The 14,872-nt window shown below is 60.3% G+C and overlaps 1 protein-coding gene across 2 annotated transcripts; it reads left to right on the top strand.

Annotated features, from left to right (window-relative positions):
- The first annotated feature begins 355 nt into the window (after positions 1–355).
- ZNF324 (zinc finger protein 324) lies at positions 356–14,089 on the top strand. Of its 2 annotated transcripts, none has more exons than XM_080643634.1 (4): positions 356–708; positions 10,493–10,619; positions 10,911–11,027; positions 11,623–14,089. In XM_080643634.1, the coding sequence occupies exons 2-4, from the start codon at positions 10,499–10,501 to the stop codon at positions 13,029–13,031; spliced, it is 1,647 nt and encodes a 548-aa protein (XP_080499760.1). In that variant the 5' UTR covers positions 356–708; positions 10,493–10,498; the 3' UTR covers positions 13,032–14,089. The 2 variants fall into 2 exon arrangements, with proteins under 2 accessions (XP_080499760.1, XP_080499759.1); XM_080643633.1 differs by lacking the exon at positions 356–708 and adding an exon at positions 7,722–8,121.
- Positions 14,090–14,872: the final 783 nt, after the last annotated feature.

Genomic DNA, 14,872 nt, shown 5'->3' with positions numbered 1-14,872 from the left:
CAGCGGCCGGTGCGGAGCGCCCCGGGCGAAAAGAATAGACACAGGCAACCTACGGAAATCCCGCCCCCTCCTTGCAAACCCCGCCTAGGAAACCCCCCTCGGAGCCTGATTGGCTCCAGGCTCGCCGCCAACAACAACACTTTGTTTTTAGCCAATCACGGCGCCGCTTGGTCGTTGCCTAGGTGATCGGGAAGCACGCCCTGGCGTCGCTGCTCACTAGACCCGAACTACATTGCCTGGAAGCCGCTCGCTCTGCGTCCATACCAGAGCTGGCCAATGAGAAATCAGGAGGGGGGCGTTTCTGGACGTTCTCTGGCCAATGATCGTGCGGGGATGGGGGCGGGACTTCCCTGGTGGGACTGTTTCTTCCGCGTCTGGTCCTGAGGTTCACACGGGGTTGAAGGACCCAGGTGCCGGGCTGAGGGCCGCGCACTGGGGGCTCCCCGCGCCCGAGGCAACGGGAGCTGGGAAGGCACGAGAGACTGGAGGTCCCGCCTCTGCCCTGGACGCCCGTGACCGCAGCCAAGTCCGATCTCCACCAGCCCGGGTTCCCCCGACCGTCAGGGGGGCGGCCCCTCGGGACCCTCGGGGTGGTGTCGGCTTTGCGGAACCCGAGACGGAGGCCCTTGGTTCCGGGGTCAGGACCCAGCCCGTGTCCGGACTGCGGGCGGGCGTGGCGTGGCGTGTGAGCCGAGCGACTAGGCAGCGGTGAGGACGGGTCTCCTGGCCCGACCCGGCTGGACTCCCAGCCCCCGTGTCCCCAGTGCCCTGAGCCCCAGTCCTCGGCGTTTAGGACGGGGTTTGGGGGGGGGGGGCGGCCCTTTCACGGTCCAGGAGGGTGTACAGGCAGGTGAGACCGACCTGGGAGCATTCGGGAAGTTCCGTCGGTACCTGTAACGGGACAACCTAGGGGGTCGGGGCCTGTCCCCAGAACTGCCCATCATTATGGAATGATTGACAGCCTCTTGGCTGAAACAATCTAGTCCCGCAGGCTCTTTTTTTTTTTAAATATATTTTATTGATTTTTTTACAGAGAGGAAGGGAGAGGAATAGAGAGTTAGAAACATTGATCAGCTGCCTCCTGCACAACTTCTACTGGGGATGTGCCCGCAACCAAGGTACATGCCCTTGACGGGAATCGAACCTGGGACCCTTGAGTCCGCAGGCCGACGCTCTATCCACTGAGCCACACCGGTCAGGGCGGCACCTGCTCTTTACAAGCCCCAGTCCCTGTTGCGGGTAATCTGGTCCGTGGGCGCCCTCGGTGAGCCTCCCACCTCCCTATGCCCCCACGGGTCTCCTGGCCCGACCCCCCCGTGTCCCAAGTGCCCTGAGCCCCAGTCCTCCGCGTATGATTCAACCCTGTCTGCTTAATTCCTGTTGAAGGGTTAGATCTATAACCTGCAGTGAGTATTCTGTGCCCACTTCCCCGATGCCTGTCATTCCTACTTCCCCCGTAATCTTTGTCCTTCCACCCCATACAAGCGGCTGCCTTATGGAGGGGCGCAGAGCGGATTTTTGTGGACGGCCTGCTGCTGTCCCTGTACTGCCGGCAGGATCGGAATAAATGCTCATATCGAATTCCACCCTGTGTCTGCTTAATTGGCTGAAGTAATGACAGTCAGTAGTCCGCGCCCATGGGTGGTCTGGGTACATCTCCACAACCGTGCCTGTAGCTCAGAGGTGATGTAATCAACCTGGCTTCTGTTGTCACCGCCCCCTGGAGCAGTCGAGGTGAGGAGGGGCGTGGTCCCAGGACATTGCAGGTGCCACGTGCAGATCTAACATGTCCAGGAAGCAGACACTCGGTCCAGAGCAGGTCAGGTCTCAGCCACCACACACTTAAGGCCCCTATGGCTTGTCCCCTATGAAGGAAATTTCTGTTGAAGGCTTAGATCTGTCGCAAGGACTTTCCCTCCCACAGGCCCTGTACAGACAGGGGGTCTGCATGAGTGGGCGTGGCAGCCTGAATGAAAAGAGTCGTGCACCCCCACCCACTTTTTTTTTAAAAAAAAATACATTTTATTGATTTTTTTTTATAGAGAGGAAGGGAGAGGGATAGAGAGTTAGAAACATTGATGAGAGAGAAACATCGATCAGCTGCCTCCTGCACAACCCCTACTGGGGATGTGCCCGCAACCAAGGTCCATGCCCTTGACCGGAATCGAACCTGGGACCCTTCAGTCCGCAGGCAACCAACAGGTGCGGGCTGCCTGTCACCACTTCAGCCCGTTAAGCAGAGACAGGGTTGAATCCTATGTGAGCCTTTATTCCACTCCTGCCGGCAGTATGGGAGAGCAGCAGGGCATCCACGAAAACCTACGCTGCCTCTCCCCAGCTGCCTATATTGGGTAAAAGACAAAGATTATGTGGGAACATAGGAATTGCAGGCCTGGGAAAGTAGGCATGGGATAATCATGACAGGTCACAAGTCATGTGGGCTGTTGGGGGTGGGGGCGGGCGGCTGTCCCAGAGAGCAGGCGTCTCCAGGCACCCCTCGTGCCCGAGGACCACATTACAGGCAGTCGGGGCTGCATGAGGTAAAGAGCAGGTGCCTCCGAGGCCACGTTGTTTCAGCCACGAGGTTGTCAATCCTCCTATGTAATAAAGAGGGAATATGCTAATTGGCCATCACTCCGTCACAAAGATGGCTGCACCCACAGCTGAGGCCAAGTTCCCATCAGGAGCCTTAACGAGCAATCAGCAGGGACCTGAGGCTACGCCCTCCCCGGCCCCTGGGGCTTGACAGGGAACCTAAGGCCATGCCCCCCCACCTGGCAGGGCTTGACAGGGGACCTCAGGCCGAGACCCCCACCAGGTGGGGCTTCACAGGGGACTTCAGGCCATACCCCTCACCCAGGCACCAGGCTGGGGGACCTCAGGCCGCACCCCTCACCCCAGCACCTGGCCAGGGGACCTGAGGCTGTGCCCCCCTGCCTGGCAGGCTTGACAGGCCCTCAGGCCGTGCTCCCCACACAGCGGGGCTTGACGGGAGGACCTCAAGGTGCACCCCCAGTGCTGGGTCAGGGGAACTAAGGCTGTGCCCCCTGCCCAGCGGGGTTTGACGGGGGACCTGAAGCTGCGCCCCCCTGCCAGTGGGGCTTGACAGGGGATCTCAGGCCGTGTCCCCCACCTGGCGGGGCTTGACGGGGGACCTGAAGGCATGCCCCCCACCCCATCTGGGAGACCTCAGGCCACGCCCCCCATCCTGACCAGGGGACCTGAGGCTACGCGCCCTGGCTGGTGGGGCTTGACAAGGGTGGGACTGGCCAGGTCTGGATCTAGCCCAATAGGGGGGGCTGCCGGGTCTGGGTCTCATGCGATTTTGAGGCGCATGTGGGTGGGCAGGGACTTGACTCTGGGTCCCCCTTTTAATGTGCACGAATTTCGTGCACCGGGCCACTAGTCTTTCCATAATGACAGGCAGTTCTTGGGACAGGAAGATGGACTGCATCCTGATGTGAGGTCCCATGTCCCAGGGCGTACAACTCCCAGCCAGGTTAGAAATTGCTTTCTCTAATCAGGACAGCATCATCACTGTTAACAGAGCAGGAATCCTATTTCTTTTTTTTAAAAAATATATTTTTATTGATTCCAGAGAGGAAGGGAGAAGGATAGACAGAGAGAAACATCAACAATGAGAGAGAATCACTGATTGGCTGCCTCCTGCACGCCCCCTCCTGGGGATCGAGCCCACAACCCAGGCATGTGCCCTTGGCCGGAATCGAACCTAGGACCCTTCAGTCCGCAGGCCAGCGCTCTATCCACTGAGACAAACCAGCTAGGGCAGGATTCATATTTCTTTTTTTTTTCTTTTTAAAATATATTTTATTGATATTTTACAGAGAGGAAGAGAGAGGGATAGAGAGCTAGAAACATCGATGAGAGAGAAACATTGATCAGCCGCCTCCTGCACACCTCCCACTGGGGATGTGCCTGCAACCAAGGTACATGCCCTTGACCGGAATCGAACCCGGGACCCTTCAGTCCGCAGGCCGACGCTCTATCCACTGAGCCAAACCGGTTTCGGCAGGATTCATATTTCTTATCATTGTAGATGGTCCCCAATATTCTGTGTCTGCCCCTAACACCTCTCCTGTGTCCCCCTGCATGAACGCGTGAACGACGTCAGCCCGGAGTGAATCTGTGGTGCACAGCCAGGTGGCTTTGAAAACCAGGCCACAGCCCCGGAGAGCCTGGCCAGGGACTAATGCACAGGACCAGGCGTGACAGAAGGAGGGCCTTGTCTTCCGGGCCTCAGTGCCGGTGACAGGAGTGCCAAACTACGGAGAGTCAAACGCCAGGGCCCCAAATCTTCAGAGGGAACAAGTGCCCCCCAACCTGTAAAGGATGACTTGCTATGTTTCAGGATGTGACCTGCACGGGGAATGCACTAGTGTCACTGGAGAGGGGCTGGGACCCAGGAGGGTCTGCCCCAGCACAGTCTGAATGTGTGCGTTCTTGACTTTTGCAGGAAAGTTTTCACAACACGAGTCCAAGTGATTTTGAGAGTTCATTTATTAAAGGCTAGAGGCCTGGTGCACAAACATTTGTGCACTCGGGGGTGAGGGGGCGGGGGGTCCCTCAGCCGGGCCTGCACCCTCTCGCAGTCCAGGAGCCCTCGGGGGATGTCCAACTGCAGGCTTAGGCCCGGAGCGGCCTGCGTTGGGACATCCTTAGCATTTAGCCGCAGAGGTGGGAGAGGCTCGCCAGCTGTCCACCCAGCTTCTGGCTGAGTGGCACACTGACCACCAGGGGCAGCTCCTGCGTTGAGCGTCTGCCCCCTGGTGGTCAGTGCGCGTCATAGCGACCGGTGGTTCCGCTATTTGGTGGATTTGCATATTACCCTTTTATTATATAGGATAGGATGGGAACAGTGAAATAAAAGAAGTGCTTAAGCCCTAACCAGTTTGGCTCAGTGGATAAAGTGTCAGCCTGCAGACTCAAGGGTCCCAGGTTCGATTCCGGTCAAGGGCATGTACCTTGGTTGCGGGCACATTCCCAGTGCGGGGTGTGCAGGAGGCAGCTGATTGATGTTTCTCTCCCATTGATGTTTTTCTCTATCCCTCTCCTTTCCTCTCTGTGAAAAATCAATAAAATATATATATTTTTTAAAAAGTGCTTAAGCTAAAGGAGGCAGGCCTGGCCAATGTGGCTCAGTTGAGGGTCAACCCCATGAACCAGGAGATCACAGTTCAATTTCAGTCAGGGCACATGACTGGGTTGCAGGCTCAAGCCCCAGTATGGGGCACGCAGGAGGCAGCCTGCGGACTGAAAGGTTCCAGGTTCGATTCCAGTCAAGGGCATGTACCTTGGTTGCGGGCACATCCCCAGTGGGAGGTGTGCAGGAGGCAGCTGATCGATGTTTCTCTCTCATCGATGTTTCTAACTCTCTGTCCCTCTCCCTTCCTCTCTGTAAAAAAATCAATAAAATATATTTAAAAAAATTTAAACCCAGGCAGTGTAGTTCAGTGGTTGGGCATCGACCTATGAACCAGGAGGTCACAGTTTGATTCCTGATCAGGGCACATGCCCGGTTTGTGGGCTCGATTCCCAATGGGGGATGTGCAGGAGGCAGTTGATCAATGATTCTCTCTCATCACTGATGTTTCTGTCTCTCCCTCTCCCTTCTCTGCAATCAATAAAAATATATTTTTTAAAAAAAACAGATTAAGAGAAAAAAAAAAGATAAAAGAGGCAAGATCAGAGCAACAGGAGTGAGCCCCGGCAGAGAGCTGCCTTGGCCCCTGGGGAAGTCACAGAGGCAGAAGTGAGCCCTCCGGGCTGCGTGGACTCAGGAAGCAAGTCACAGAGGTGGAAGGAGAGCCCTTGGAGACGGGTTCAGGGGTTCAGCCCGGACAAGCTGCCACTGCCTGCTTTTCCCCTGGTTGCCAGCCTTGTTGGGACCCTGAGAGCTTAGGAGAAAGAACAAAGATGGGCCCCAGAGGAAAGAAGCGGGGGAAGGTGTGGGCGTGCTCCAAGGAGCGCACGCTCTGGCTTCCTTTATCTTGAGGTGTTTGGGGTTTTTTTGTGTTTTTTTTTTAATTTTTTAAAATATATTTTATTGATATTTTACAGAGAGGAAGGGAGAGGGATAGAGAGTTAGAAACATCGATGGGAGAGAAACATCGATCAGCTGCCTCCTGCACACCTCCCACTGGGGATGTGCCCGCAACCAAGGTACATGCCCTTGACCGGAATCGAACCTGGGGACCCTTCAGTCCGCAGGCCGACGCTCTATCCATTGAGCCAAACCAGGTAGGGCTTGAGGTGTTGTTGTTTTTTTTTAATTTGTTTTCTAAATGTAGGAATTTTAGGGGAGGTCTTAGGAGAGGATCTTTTTTTAAAAAAAAAAATTTATTGATTTCAGAGAGGATGGGAGAGAGATAAGAGAAACATCAATGATAAGAGAGAATCACTGATCGACTGCCTCCAGCACATCCCCTACTGGGGATCAAGCCCGCAACGTAGGCGTGTGCCCTTGGCCGGAATCAAACCTGGGGCCCTTCAGTCCGCAGGCCGATGCTCTATCCACTGAGCCACACCGGCTAGGGCTCTTTTCTTTTTTTGGGTGCCCTGACCAGGAATCCCACCAGTGACCTTTGGGTGCATAGGACACAGTTCAGCCAACTGAGGCACACCAGCCAGGGCAGAGGAGAATCTTTCCGTTGTTTTTAATCCTCACCTGAGGATATTTTTTCCACTGATTTTCAGAGATTGTAGAAGGGAGGGAGAGGGAAAGAGAGAGGAACATGGATGTGTAGATTAGTGTCCTCCTGTATGTGCCCTAACTGGTGATCTAACCGACAACCTTAGTACGTGCCCTTAGAATTGAACTCTGGACCTTTTGTTGTGCAGGCTGACACTAACCACTGAGCTCAATCCCCGGGGGGGGGGGCGTGCAGGAGGCAGTTGATCAATCCTGGCCAGGGTGGGCAGGTGAGGATTTTTTTTGGGGGGGGGCATTTATTTTATTTTACTTTATATTTTAAAATGTATTTTTACTGATTTCAGAGAGGAAGGGAGAGAGAGAGAGAGACATCAATGATGAGAGACAATCATTGATCGGCTGCCTCCTGCACGCCCCACACTGAGGATCAAGCCCGCAACCTGGGCGTAAGCCCTGACCGGGAATCGAACCGTGACCTCCCTGTTCCTAGGTCGACGCTCAACCATTGGAGCCATGCCGGCTGGGCTTATTTTATTTTTAAAATATATTTTTATTGATTTCAGAGAGGAAGGGAGAGGGAGAGAAACATCAATGATGAGAATCATTGATTGGCTCTCCCTGCACGCCCCCTACTGGGGATTGAGCCCACAACCCGGGCATGTGCCCTGACCCGGGAACCTGGAACAGAACCTTGACCTCGCGGTTCGTAGGTGGACGCTCAGCCGCTGATGCACACCAGCCAGGGAGAGCGTAGGATCTGTTCTTCGGCTGTAAGTGGCTCGGCCTTGTTGAACTGTCCCAGTTTCCCCATTCCACGGGAATTTTCCCGGTTTCTTACGAACCCGCCCCATTCAGAGCCTCCCAGCCAGGAGCCCCACGGCAGGGGTGAGCCCGGGCCCCCAGGCCCCCACTCCACTACCTAGCGTCCCACGCGGTGACGCTTGGCCGTTGCCATGGACACCGTGCGTGGCAAGCGCTCGGAACTACCCTTCCCAGAAGGCTCTGCGCGTAAGCCCCTCCCGTATTGAGCCAATGAGCGCTGGCCGGGGCTGGACTTCCGGCCTCCGAGACTGTCACTTGGCTCCGGGGCTGCTGGGCCGTCCCCGGTGTTGGGGGCTGGAGCGCGGCTGGTCTGGCGGTTCCCGGGGAGGTTCCGGAGGCCGGAGGCGAGGGCGGACGAAGGCGTGGGCGTCGTGCCCGCTCCACGCGCGCCCAGGCCGCAGGCCCCCGGCCACGCCCCCCGCCCCCCAGCCTCGGTTTCTCGGGTGCAGCGTGGGCAGCCCCCAGGGGCCTCGGGGCGGCGCCCGACCCACGTGCTCTCCGGCCTCCGTGGCGCCGCAGGGGCTGTGCGTGGCGGTCCGCGCCCAGGACGCACAGGGAGCCTGAGGCCAGGAGCGGGGGGTCCGGGTGGGCCGCCGCCAGCGCTGGTTCCGATGGCCGCGGCGACGCAGGTGAGTAGGGGGAGCCCCCGACCCCACGCGGACCCCCTCCTCGGACCAGAGCCCCCGCTAGAAGGGCCTTGCCCTCTCGGATGCGCCCTGGACCCGGTTCCAGACCAGTGGAGCGCGCGCGGGCCGGGTCCCCACCTCTGGCAGCCACGGGGGAGGGGGTGCGGGGACACCCCTCGTGGAAAAGCTGGGGTGGGAGGCAACCGTGGTACTTCCGGACCAGAGCTTGGCGACGTGGAGCTCCTTGGGGAGAGAAGATGGTATGTGAGGCCAATCGTGGGCTATGGCGAAGCTACGGGAGGTTTGGACATGCTTTATGTTAGAAATTTTAAATATATGTCTGCACACACTGAGAGGCCGATTATGGTGACCTCTGAACCCATAATATCCTGGCCCCTCCGACTGTGTGTGTGTGTGTATATATATATATGTATATATGTATACACACACACACACACTGAGTGGCTGATTATGGTGACCTCTGAACCCATATTAACCTGGCCCCTCCGTGTGTGCGTGTGTGTGTGTGCGTGTGTGTGTGTGTGTGTGTGTGTATACACACACTGAGTGGCCAATTATGGTGACCTCTGAACCCATAATAACCTGGCCACTCAGTGTATATCCTATAGAATAAAAGGCTAATATGCAAATTGTCCCCTCGACCAGGAGTTTGACCAGCAGGCAGGCCGGCCAACCGTCCATGTCCCCTCCCCCTGCCCAGGCTGGCCGGACCTCACCCATGCACGAATTCATGCACCGGGCCTCTAATATATATACTGGGTGGCCAGATTATTATGCGTTCAGAAGTCATAATAATCTGGCCACTCAGTGTGTGTGTGTGTGTATATATATATTAATTGATTTCAGAGAGGAAGGGAGAGAGAGACAAAAACATCCATGATGAGAGAGCATCATTGATCAGCTGCATCCTGCAGGCCCCACACTGGGGGGAGCGACCCGGGCCTGTGCCCCGACCGGGACATAGGTCATCGCTCTAACCCTGAGCCACGCCGGCTGGGCTGAGTTAGGAGGTTTAACCTATCTCTCCGTTTCCGCGTGGAGGGTAGTTGCGGGGTGGGAGGGGTGGGGGGACGGTGTGCGGGGGGCAGGGGATGATGGCGCGTGGACCAGACCAAAGATGGAAAATCGGTTGCATTCCCGACACAGAGGCCCATCATCCCGTTTGAGGCATGGGGGGGGGTGGTGGTGTCCTGAGGGATGGACCCCCACAGGTTTCTTAGTCTGCACACCGGAGGAATGGAGCTGCTGGAGACAAAATCCGGAATCTGATGGGCAATCAGGCTTCAGGGGGCAATGAGCAGGGGTCTGCCCCACCGCGGAGCAGAGTCCTGGTGTCCTGAGCCCAGGCAGGGCCTGGGAGTCCAGTGGGGAGCCGACTTCACCTCCTCACAGAGCCGGCCAGTCAGTGCTCCTAGGAGAGGAAGAGGGGTCCGCAGGCCCCCGGCTCTCAGGAAGTCTGGCAGGTGGCAGCCAAGTGGGAGGGCACGGCCCCGCCACCGTGGCTCCGTGGTTGAGCATCCACCTATGACCCAGGAGGTCAGGGTTCGATTCCCATCAGGGCACATGCCCAGGTTGTGGGCTCTATCCCCAGTGTGGGGCCTACAGGAGGCAACCAATCAATGATTCTCATCATTGATGTTTCTCTCTCTCTCCCTTCCTCTCTGATATAAATAAAAATGTTAAAAAAGGGGGGGGGGCGTGGCTAAGAGGGGAGGAACTGGCTCCTGTCTGCCCAGCCAGAGTGGACCCTTCGGGCCTCTCCTGTGGAGACTGGAGGGGATCGGCCAGTCCTCCGGGCTGGGAATTTCAGCGAGGCCCCGTGGTGGGACAGCTGCCGTTGCTGACGGCGAGAGCAGTCGGAGCACATCTAGGGAAGCTCCGCTTGAGCAACAGCTGTGGGATGGCCTGGGACTGCCCGTGGGGTGGCAGCCAGTGGGAGGCCCGGGCGGCTCTGGCTGCCTTGTCTGGAGTGGCCAGCGGGCAGGCGAGCAGGCATCTGAGGCGTGCCAGGGGTGGGGAACGTCCGGCCCGCGGGCCATAGAAGGCCCGTGAAATCATTTGACCTGGCCCTGCCCAGGCATGAGGGGTGAGTTAATGAAATGTCTGACCAAATATAACAGGCTACTCTTTAAGTTGATAATTCCGTATGGCCTGTGAAGGACATTATAAACATCCTCACGGCCCTTGGCAGATAAAAGGTCCCCACCCTGACTAGACAAAGAGGGGCCCACACAGGTGAGGGGGGCTGCACCTGCAGAGCCCTGGGGGGGGGGAAGTGGCCACTGGCACAGGGAGTGGTGGGTCACGTGGCCGTAACGTAGGCCATGCGGCCGCCCCCTGCCCATTGTCGCAGGCGCTGATGGTCTTTGAGGATGTGGCCGTGTACTTCTCCCGGGAAGAGTGGGGGCTCTTGGACTCAGCCCAGAGGGCCTTGTACCGCCAGGTGATGCTGGAGAACTTCGCCCTCGTGGCCTCGCTGGGTAAGGCCCTGGGTCCCCCACCCCCCCCCCCCCCCCCAGGGAAAGCTCATTCGTTGCCAGGCTGGTCCACCAGCACGAACCCCCTGACCTCCCGGGGGCCTCTGAGCAGCCCCCCACCCCCCGCCGAGTGTCCCTTCAGGCGGAGGCACCTCTTCCTCTGGCCCTGCCAACACTGCTCCCCACGGGCACAGGAAGCCGTCCCGGTGAACCCGACCGCAGACAGTCCTCCTGTCGGGCAGCCGGCTGTCCTGAGCTGCAGCCGGCCCCTCATTCGCTCGTCTGCCCCTGCAGGACTCTCTGCCTCCCGACCTCGGATAGTTCTCCAGCTCCAGCGGGGCGAGGAGCCCTGGGTTCTCAGTGGGCTGGATGTGACCCTGGCCAGGGATGCCCAGAGGCGGGCCAGCCCTGGTGAGTGGGGTCTCCGGGGGCGGGGGGGGGGTGTCCCTCTTTCCCACACTCTGCTGCCTCCCACCTGCCTCCCTCCTGTTCTCCTTCCACCATGAGCCTCTCCTGGAGGCTCCAGTCTTGGCTGCCCTCCAAGGGGGAGCGCCGAGGGCACCCAGGCCGAGGGCACCCAGGCCGTGGTGAGACCTCCGAATCCCACCTCAGCCAGCGTGTTGGCCTCAAACCTCCCTGTCTCACCTCGGCCTGGGTGCCCTCCTCTGTGGGGCCGTTCACGCGCTCATTGTTTCTTGAGCACCAGCCGGTTCTCAGGGGCACAGGGACACAGCTTTGGCCGGGATGGTCCTGGCGCTGCCTGTGCTAGGAGAGGAGTCAGGGAACAGAGTCCATGAGTAAAACTGCCTCAGGCCGCCAGAGGGATGGGCCCAGGCAGGCTGGGGAGGCCCCAGGCAGGGGAGCTGCAGACAGGAAGGCTGTGTTCTCCTCTGCAGCTTCCGCACCCAGACCTGGGGCCCCCCCTTGCCCGCCCACCCGCCCGCCCGCCCAGGTCCCCTCCTCCTGGTCAGGGTGACCCAGGCACCCACTGTTTCTGGTCCTGCAGGTTCCCAGCGTCCCGCAGAGGACAGAGCTGTTTCTGGGGAAGCAGCGTGGACCTTCCCGGAAAGGCTCCCCCTGACACCTACCGGGGTCCCCCCCACCCCTGCTGCCTGTGAGCCTGGAGAACGCCTGGAGGGGCGTCGGGGCAGCGCCTCGTCTTGGGAGAGGAAACCCACGGGGGTCTCCGTGATCTACTGGGAACGGCTCCTGCTAGGCCCAGGCAGTGGGGAGGCCGGTGTGAGCCTGCGGCTGACCCCCCATCTGCGGGCGCCCGCGGGCAGCACACCCACAGGGGACCCTCTCCCAGACCTCGCCCAGCCGGGTACACAGTCGCAGAAGCCACTGGGGCGGGAGCGTCCTGGGAGGACCTTCCAGAGCGTCCCGGGCCTCGAGGCTGGTCACCCTGCGGGGGAACTAGGCCTGGGGGCAGCTTGGCACGAGCCTCAGAAACTCCTGGCTGGCCAGGAGCCCCCGCCCTGGGCGGAGCTGGGCGAGGCCCTGCGCGCGGGCCCCGGCCTCCTGCCCGGAGAGAAGACCTTCGAGTGCAGGGCCTGCAGCAAAGTGTTCGTGAAGAGCTCGGACCTGCTCAAGCACCTGCGCACGCACACGGGCGAGCGGCCCTACGAGTGCGCGCAGTGCGGCAAGGCCTTCAGCCAGACCTCGCACCTGACGCAGCACCAGCGCATCCACAGCGGCGAGACGCCCTACGCCTGCCCGGCCTGCGGCAAGGCCTTCCGCCACAGCTCCTCGCTGGTGCGGCACCAGCGCATCCACACGGCCGAGAAGGCCTTCCGCTGCGGCGAGTGCGGCAAGGCCTTCAGCCACGGCTCCAACCTCAGCCAGCACCGCAAGATCCACGCGGGCGGCCGGCCCTACGCCTGCGCGCGCTGCGGCCGGCGCTTCTGCCGCAACTCGCACCTGATCCAGCACGAGCGCACGCACACGGGCGAGAAGCCGTACGCCTGCGCGCTGTGCGGGGCCGCCTTCAGCCAGGGCTCCTCGCTCTTCAAGCACCAGCGCGTGCACACGGGCGAGAAGCCCTTCACCTGCGCGCAGTGCGGCCGCGCCTTCAGCCACAGCTCCAACCTCACGCAGCACCAGCTGCTGCACACGGGCGAGCGGCCCTTCCGCTGCGCCGACTGCGGCAAGTCCTTCGCCAAGGGCGCCGTGCTGCTCAGCCACCGGCGCATCCACACCGGCGAGAAGCCCTTCGTGTGCGCGCAGTGCGGCCGCGCCTTCCGCGAGCGGCCGGCCCTGTTCCACCACCAGAGGATCCACACCGGGGAGAAGCCGGTGCGGAGGCGCAGGGCCGCGCCAGCCTCGCGCAGCGGCAGTGCTCCCGGGGACCGGCCCGCCCCCGCCGCAGGCCCAGCCGCGGTGCCGGTGCCGGTGTCCAAGCAGGCAGAGGCCTGAGGTCCAGCTCCGCCCTTCCAGCGCCTCCCGCGGCCAGCGGGCCGGGTCCTTTGCGGATCCGTCTGGAGAAGCGTGTGCGTGCACTCGGGTTCCATCTGCGGTGGTGACGGACGGGATGTGCCACTTTAGCCACAACGCCTCCCCCGTTCCCAGGGACCACGCTGCAGAAAGGCCCCGGACGGACAAGGAGGCGGGTACTTGGGTGGGGCCGAGGCATGGCAGTCAGAACCAGGGGGAGGCCGGCATGGTGGTGCCCCTTGTCACGTGTTGTGCCTGGACCCCAAGGGGAGGTGGGGGGCTGCGATGGGGGTGGAGGCGGTCCAGATAAATCTGTGATGTTCACACCCAGCTGGCTGGTCCCTGATGCTCGGGATATTCCCCCAGGTGTCTGTGCATCCGAGGCTTCCTGCGAGTGGGCATAGTGGACGAGGGGTCGTGTGGGGCTTGGGCAGGAAAGGAGGGAAAACCGAATTCTGGCTACATAGGGTGTTTGCAGCCCCCGACCGACAGGACCTTCATAAGGCGAACGTGCCAGTGCCAGTCCCTCTTCTGACTGCTGCCAAGTTCCTCCTAGCAGCCCTGTGGGGGTCATGTTTGTGTCACTGTGTATGGCAGGTGGCTTTGAGGTCTTGGGTGTGATGGGACAGGGGCACCCACTGCCCTGGGGTCAACCTTGGGGTCGGTCACCTGTGGCCCCTGCCTCAGATCCCACAGCTTGGATCCCAGTGAAGCTGCTGAGTGAGGCAGCTCCAGCCCGTCCACCCTGCCCCCCATCTCCGGCTGCCAAGGGGACACCGGCGCCCCCACCCCTCATGGACCACAGACAGGCTGCAGCTCTACCTGTGGCCTCGCACAGGGACCCAGGTGGAAACCCAGTCCCTGCAGCTCTGTGGGGACCGCACGCCCTGATGCACGTCTGCAGGCTGTTACCACCCACGGGATCTGTCAGGAGCCTCTCTGGGCCGGGTGGGAGGGAGGCTGAAGCTGTGTAAGAATTTACCATCTGTGTCTGTTCCACGTATAACTGCTCCCCGTTTCCCTCAGTAAAAAGACAATTAACTTTCCTGGGAGTGAGGCTGAAGGTCGACATGGTCCCCGGTGTGCTACGGGCCATAGGCGGCCACCTGGGCCCCACCCCGCCTGCCTGCCTCAGTGTCCCCACCATGTGGGGGTGTCACACCGAGGGGGGATCTCAGGGGGGCGCCGCACATGGGCAGAGACCCTGCGGACACGCGCAGCCCCATCCTGTCTCCTCCCGTCAGGGCGGTGGGGGCATAAAGGCTCCCGGAACCTGGACTTGGGTAACAGGACAGGCCAGCGCTGAGGCCTGGATGTGAACCTGCAGCAGGGCAGACGGGAGGAGCATGGCCGGGGAGCCATCACTCTGTCTCCCCGCTCAGACCTCCACTTCCTGTGGGTTAGCCACGTGCAGGGAGCCCGCCAGGCCTCCCCCCTGCCCTCAGCCAGCCGACTAGAGCGCGGGGGTGGGACGTGGGCTGTCTGGATGCTGGGCCTGGCTTAGCTGTGCGCAACTCACACCCCCTCTCTGGGCGGAGTGTCCTCGGGCCAGGGGGTGCCCCCTCCTGCCAGGCTGGCTAACTTGCTCTTAACCCCAAACAGCCGGTGACGGTAAAAGTGTCCCTGCTCTTTCTGGGTCAGAACCGTACTGAGACCACAGAGGAGAGTGTTCAAGACAAAGCTCAGTGCCCGCAGCAAGGGCAATTCTGCGCCTAAGCGGAAACGGTGAGAATCCTTTATGGGGAGTCCCCACTCCCTGAGGAAAGACCTAAGCCCCCCCCCACAAAACAGCGCCGCCTAACGCTGCTGCTGGGAAGAGCTGA

The sequence above is a fragment of the Plecotus auritus genome (assembly GCF_963455305.1).
Source record: "Plecotus auritus genome assembly, chromosome: 10".
Taxonomy (NCBI): domain Eukaryota; kingdom Metazoa; phylum Chordata; class Mammalia; order Chiroptera; family Vespertilionidae; genus Plecotus; species Plecotus auritus.
The sequence above is the reverse complement of the archived record's forward strand: the minus strand, read 5'-3'. Positions and strand labels throughout refer to the sequence as shown.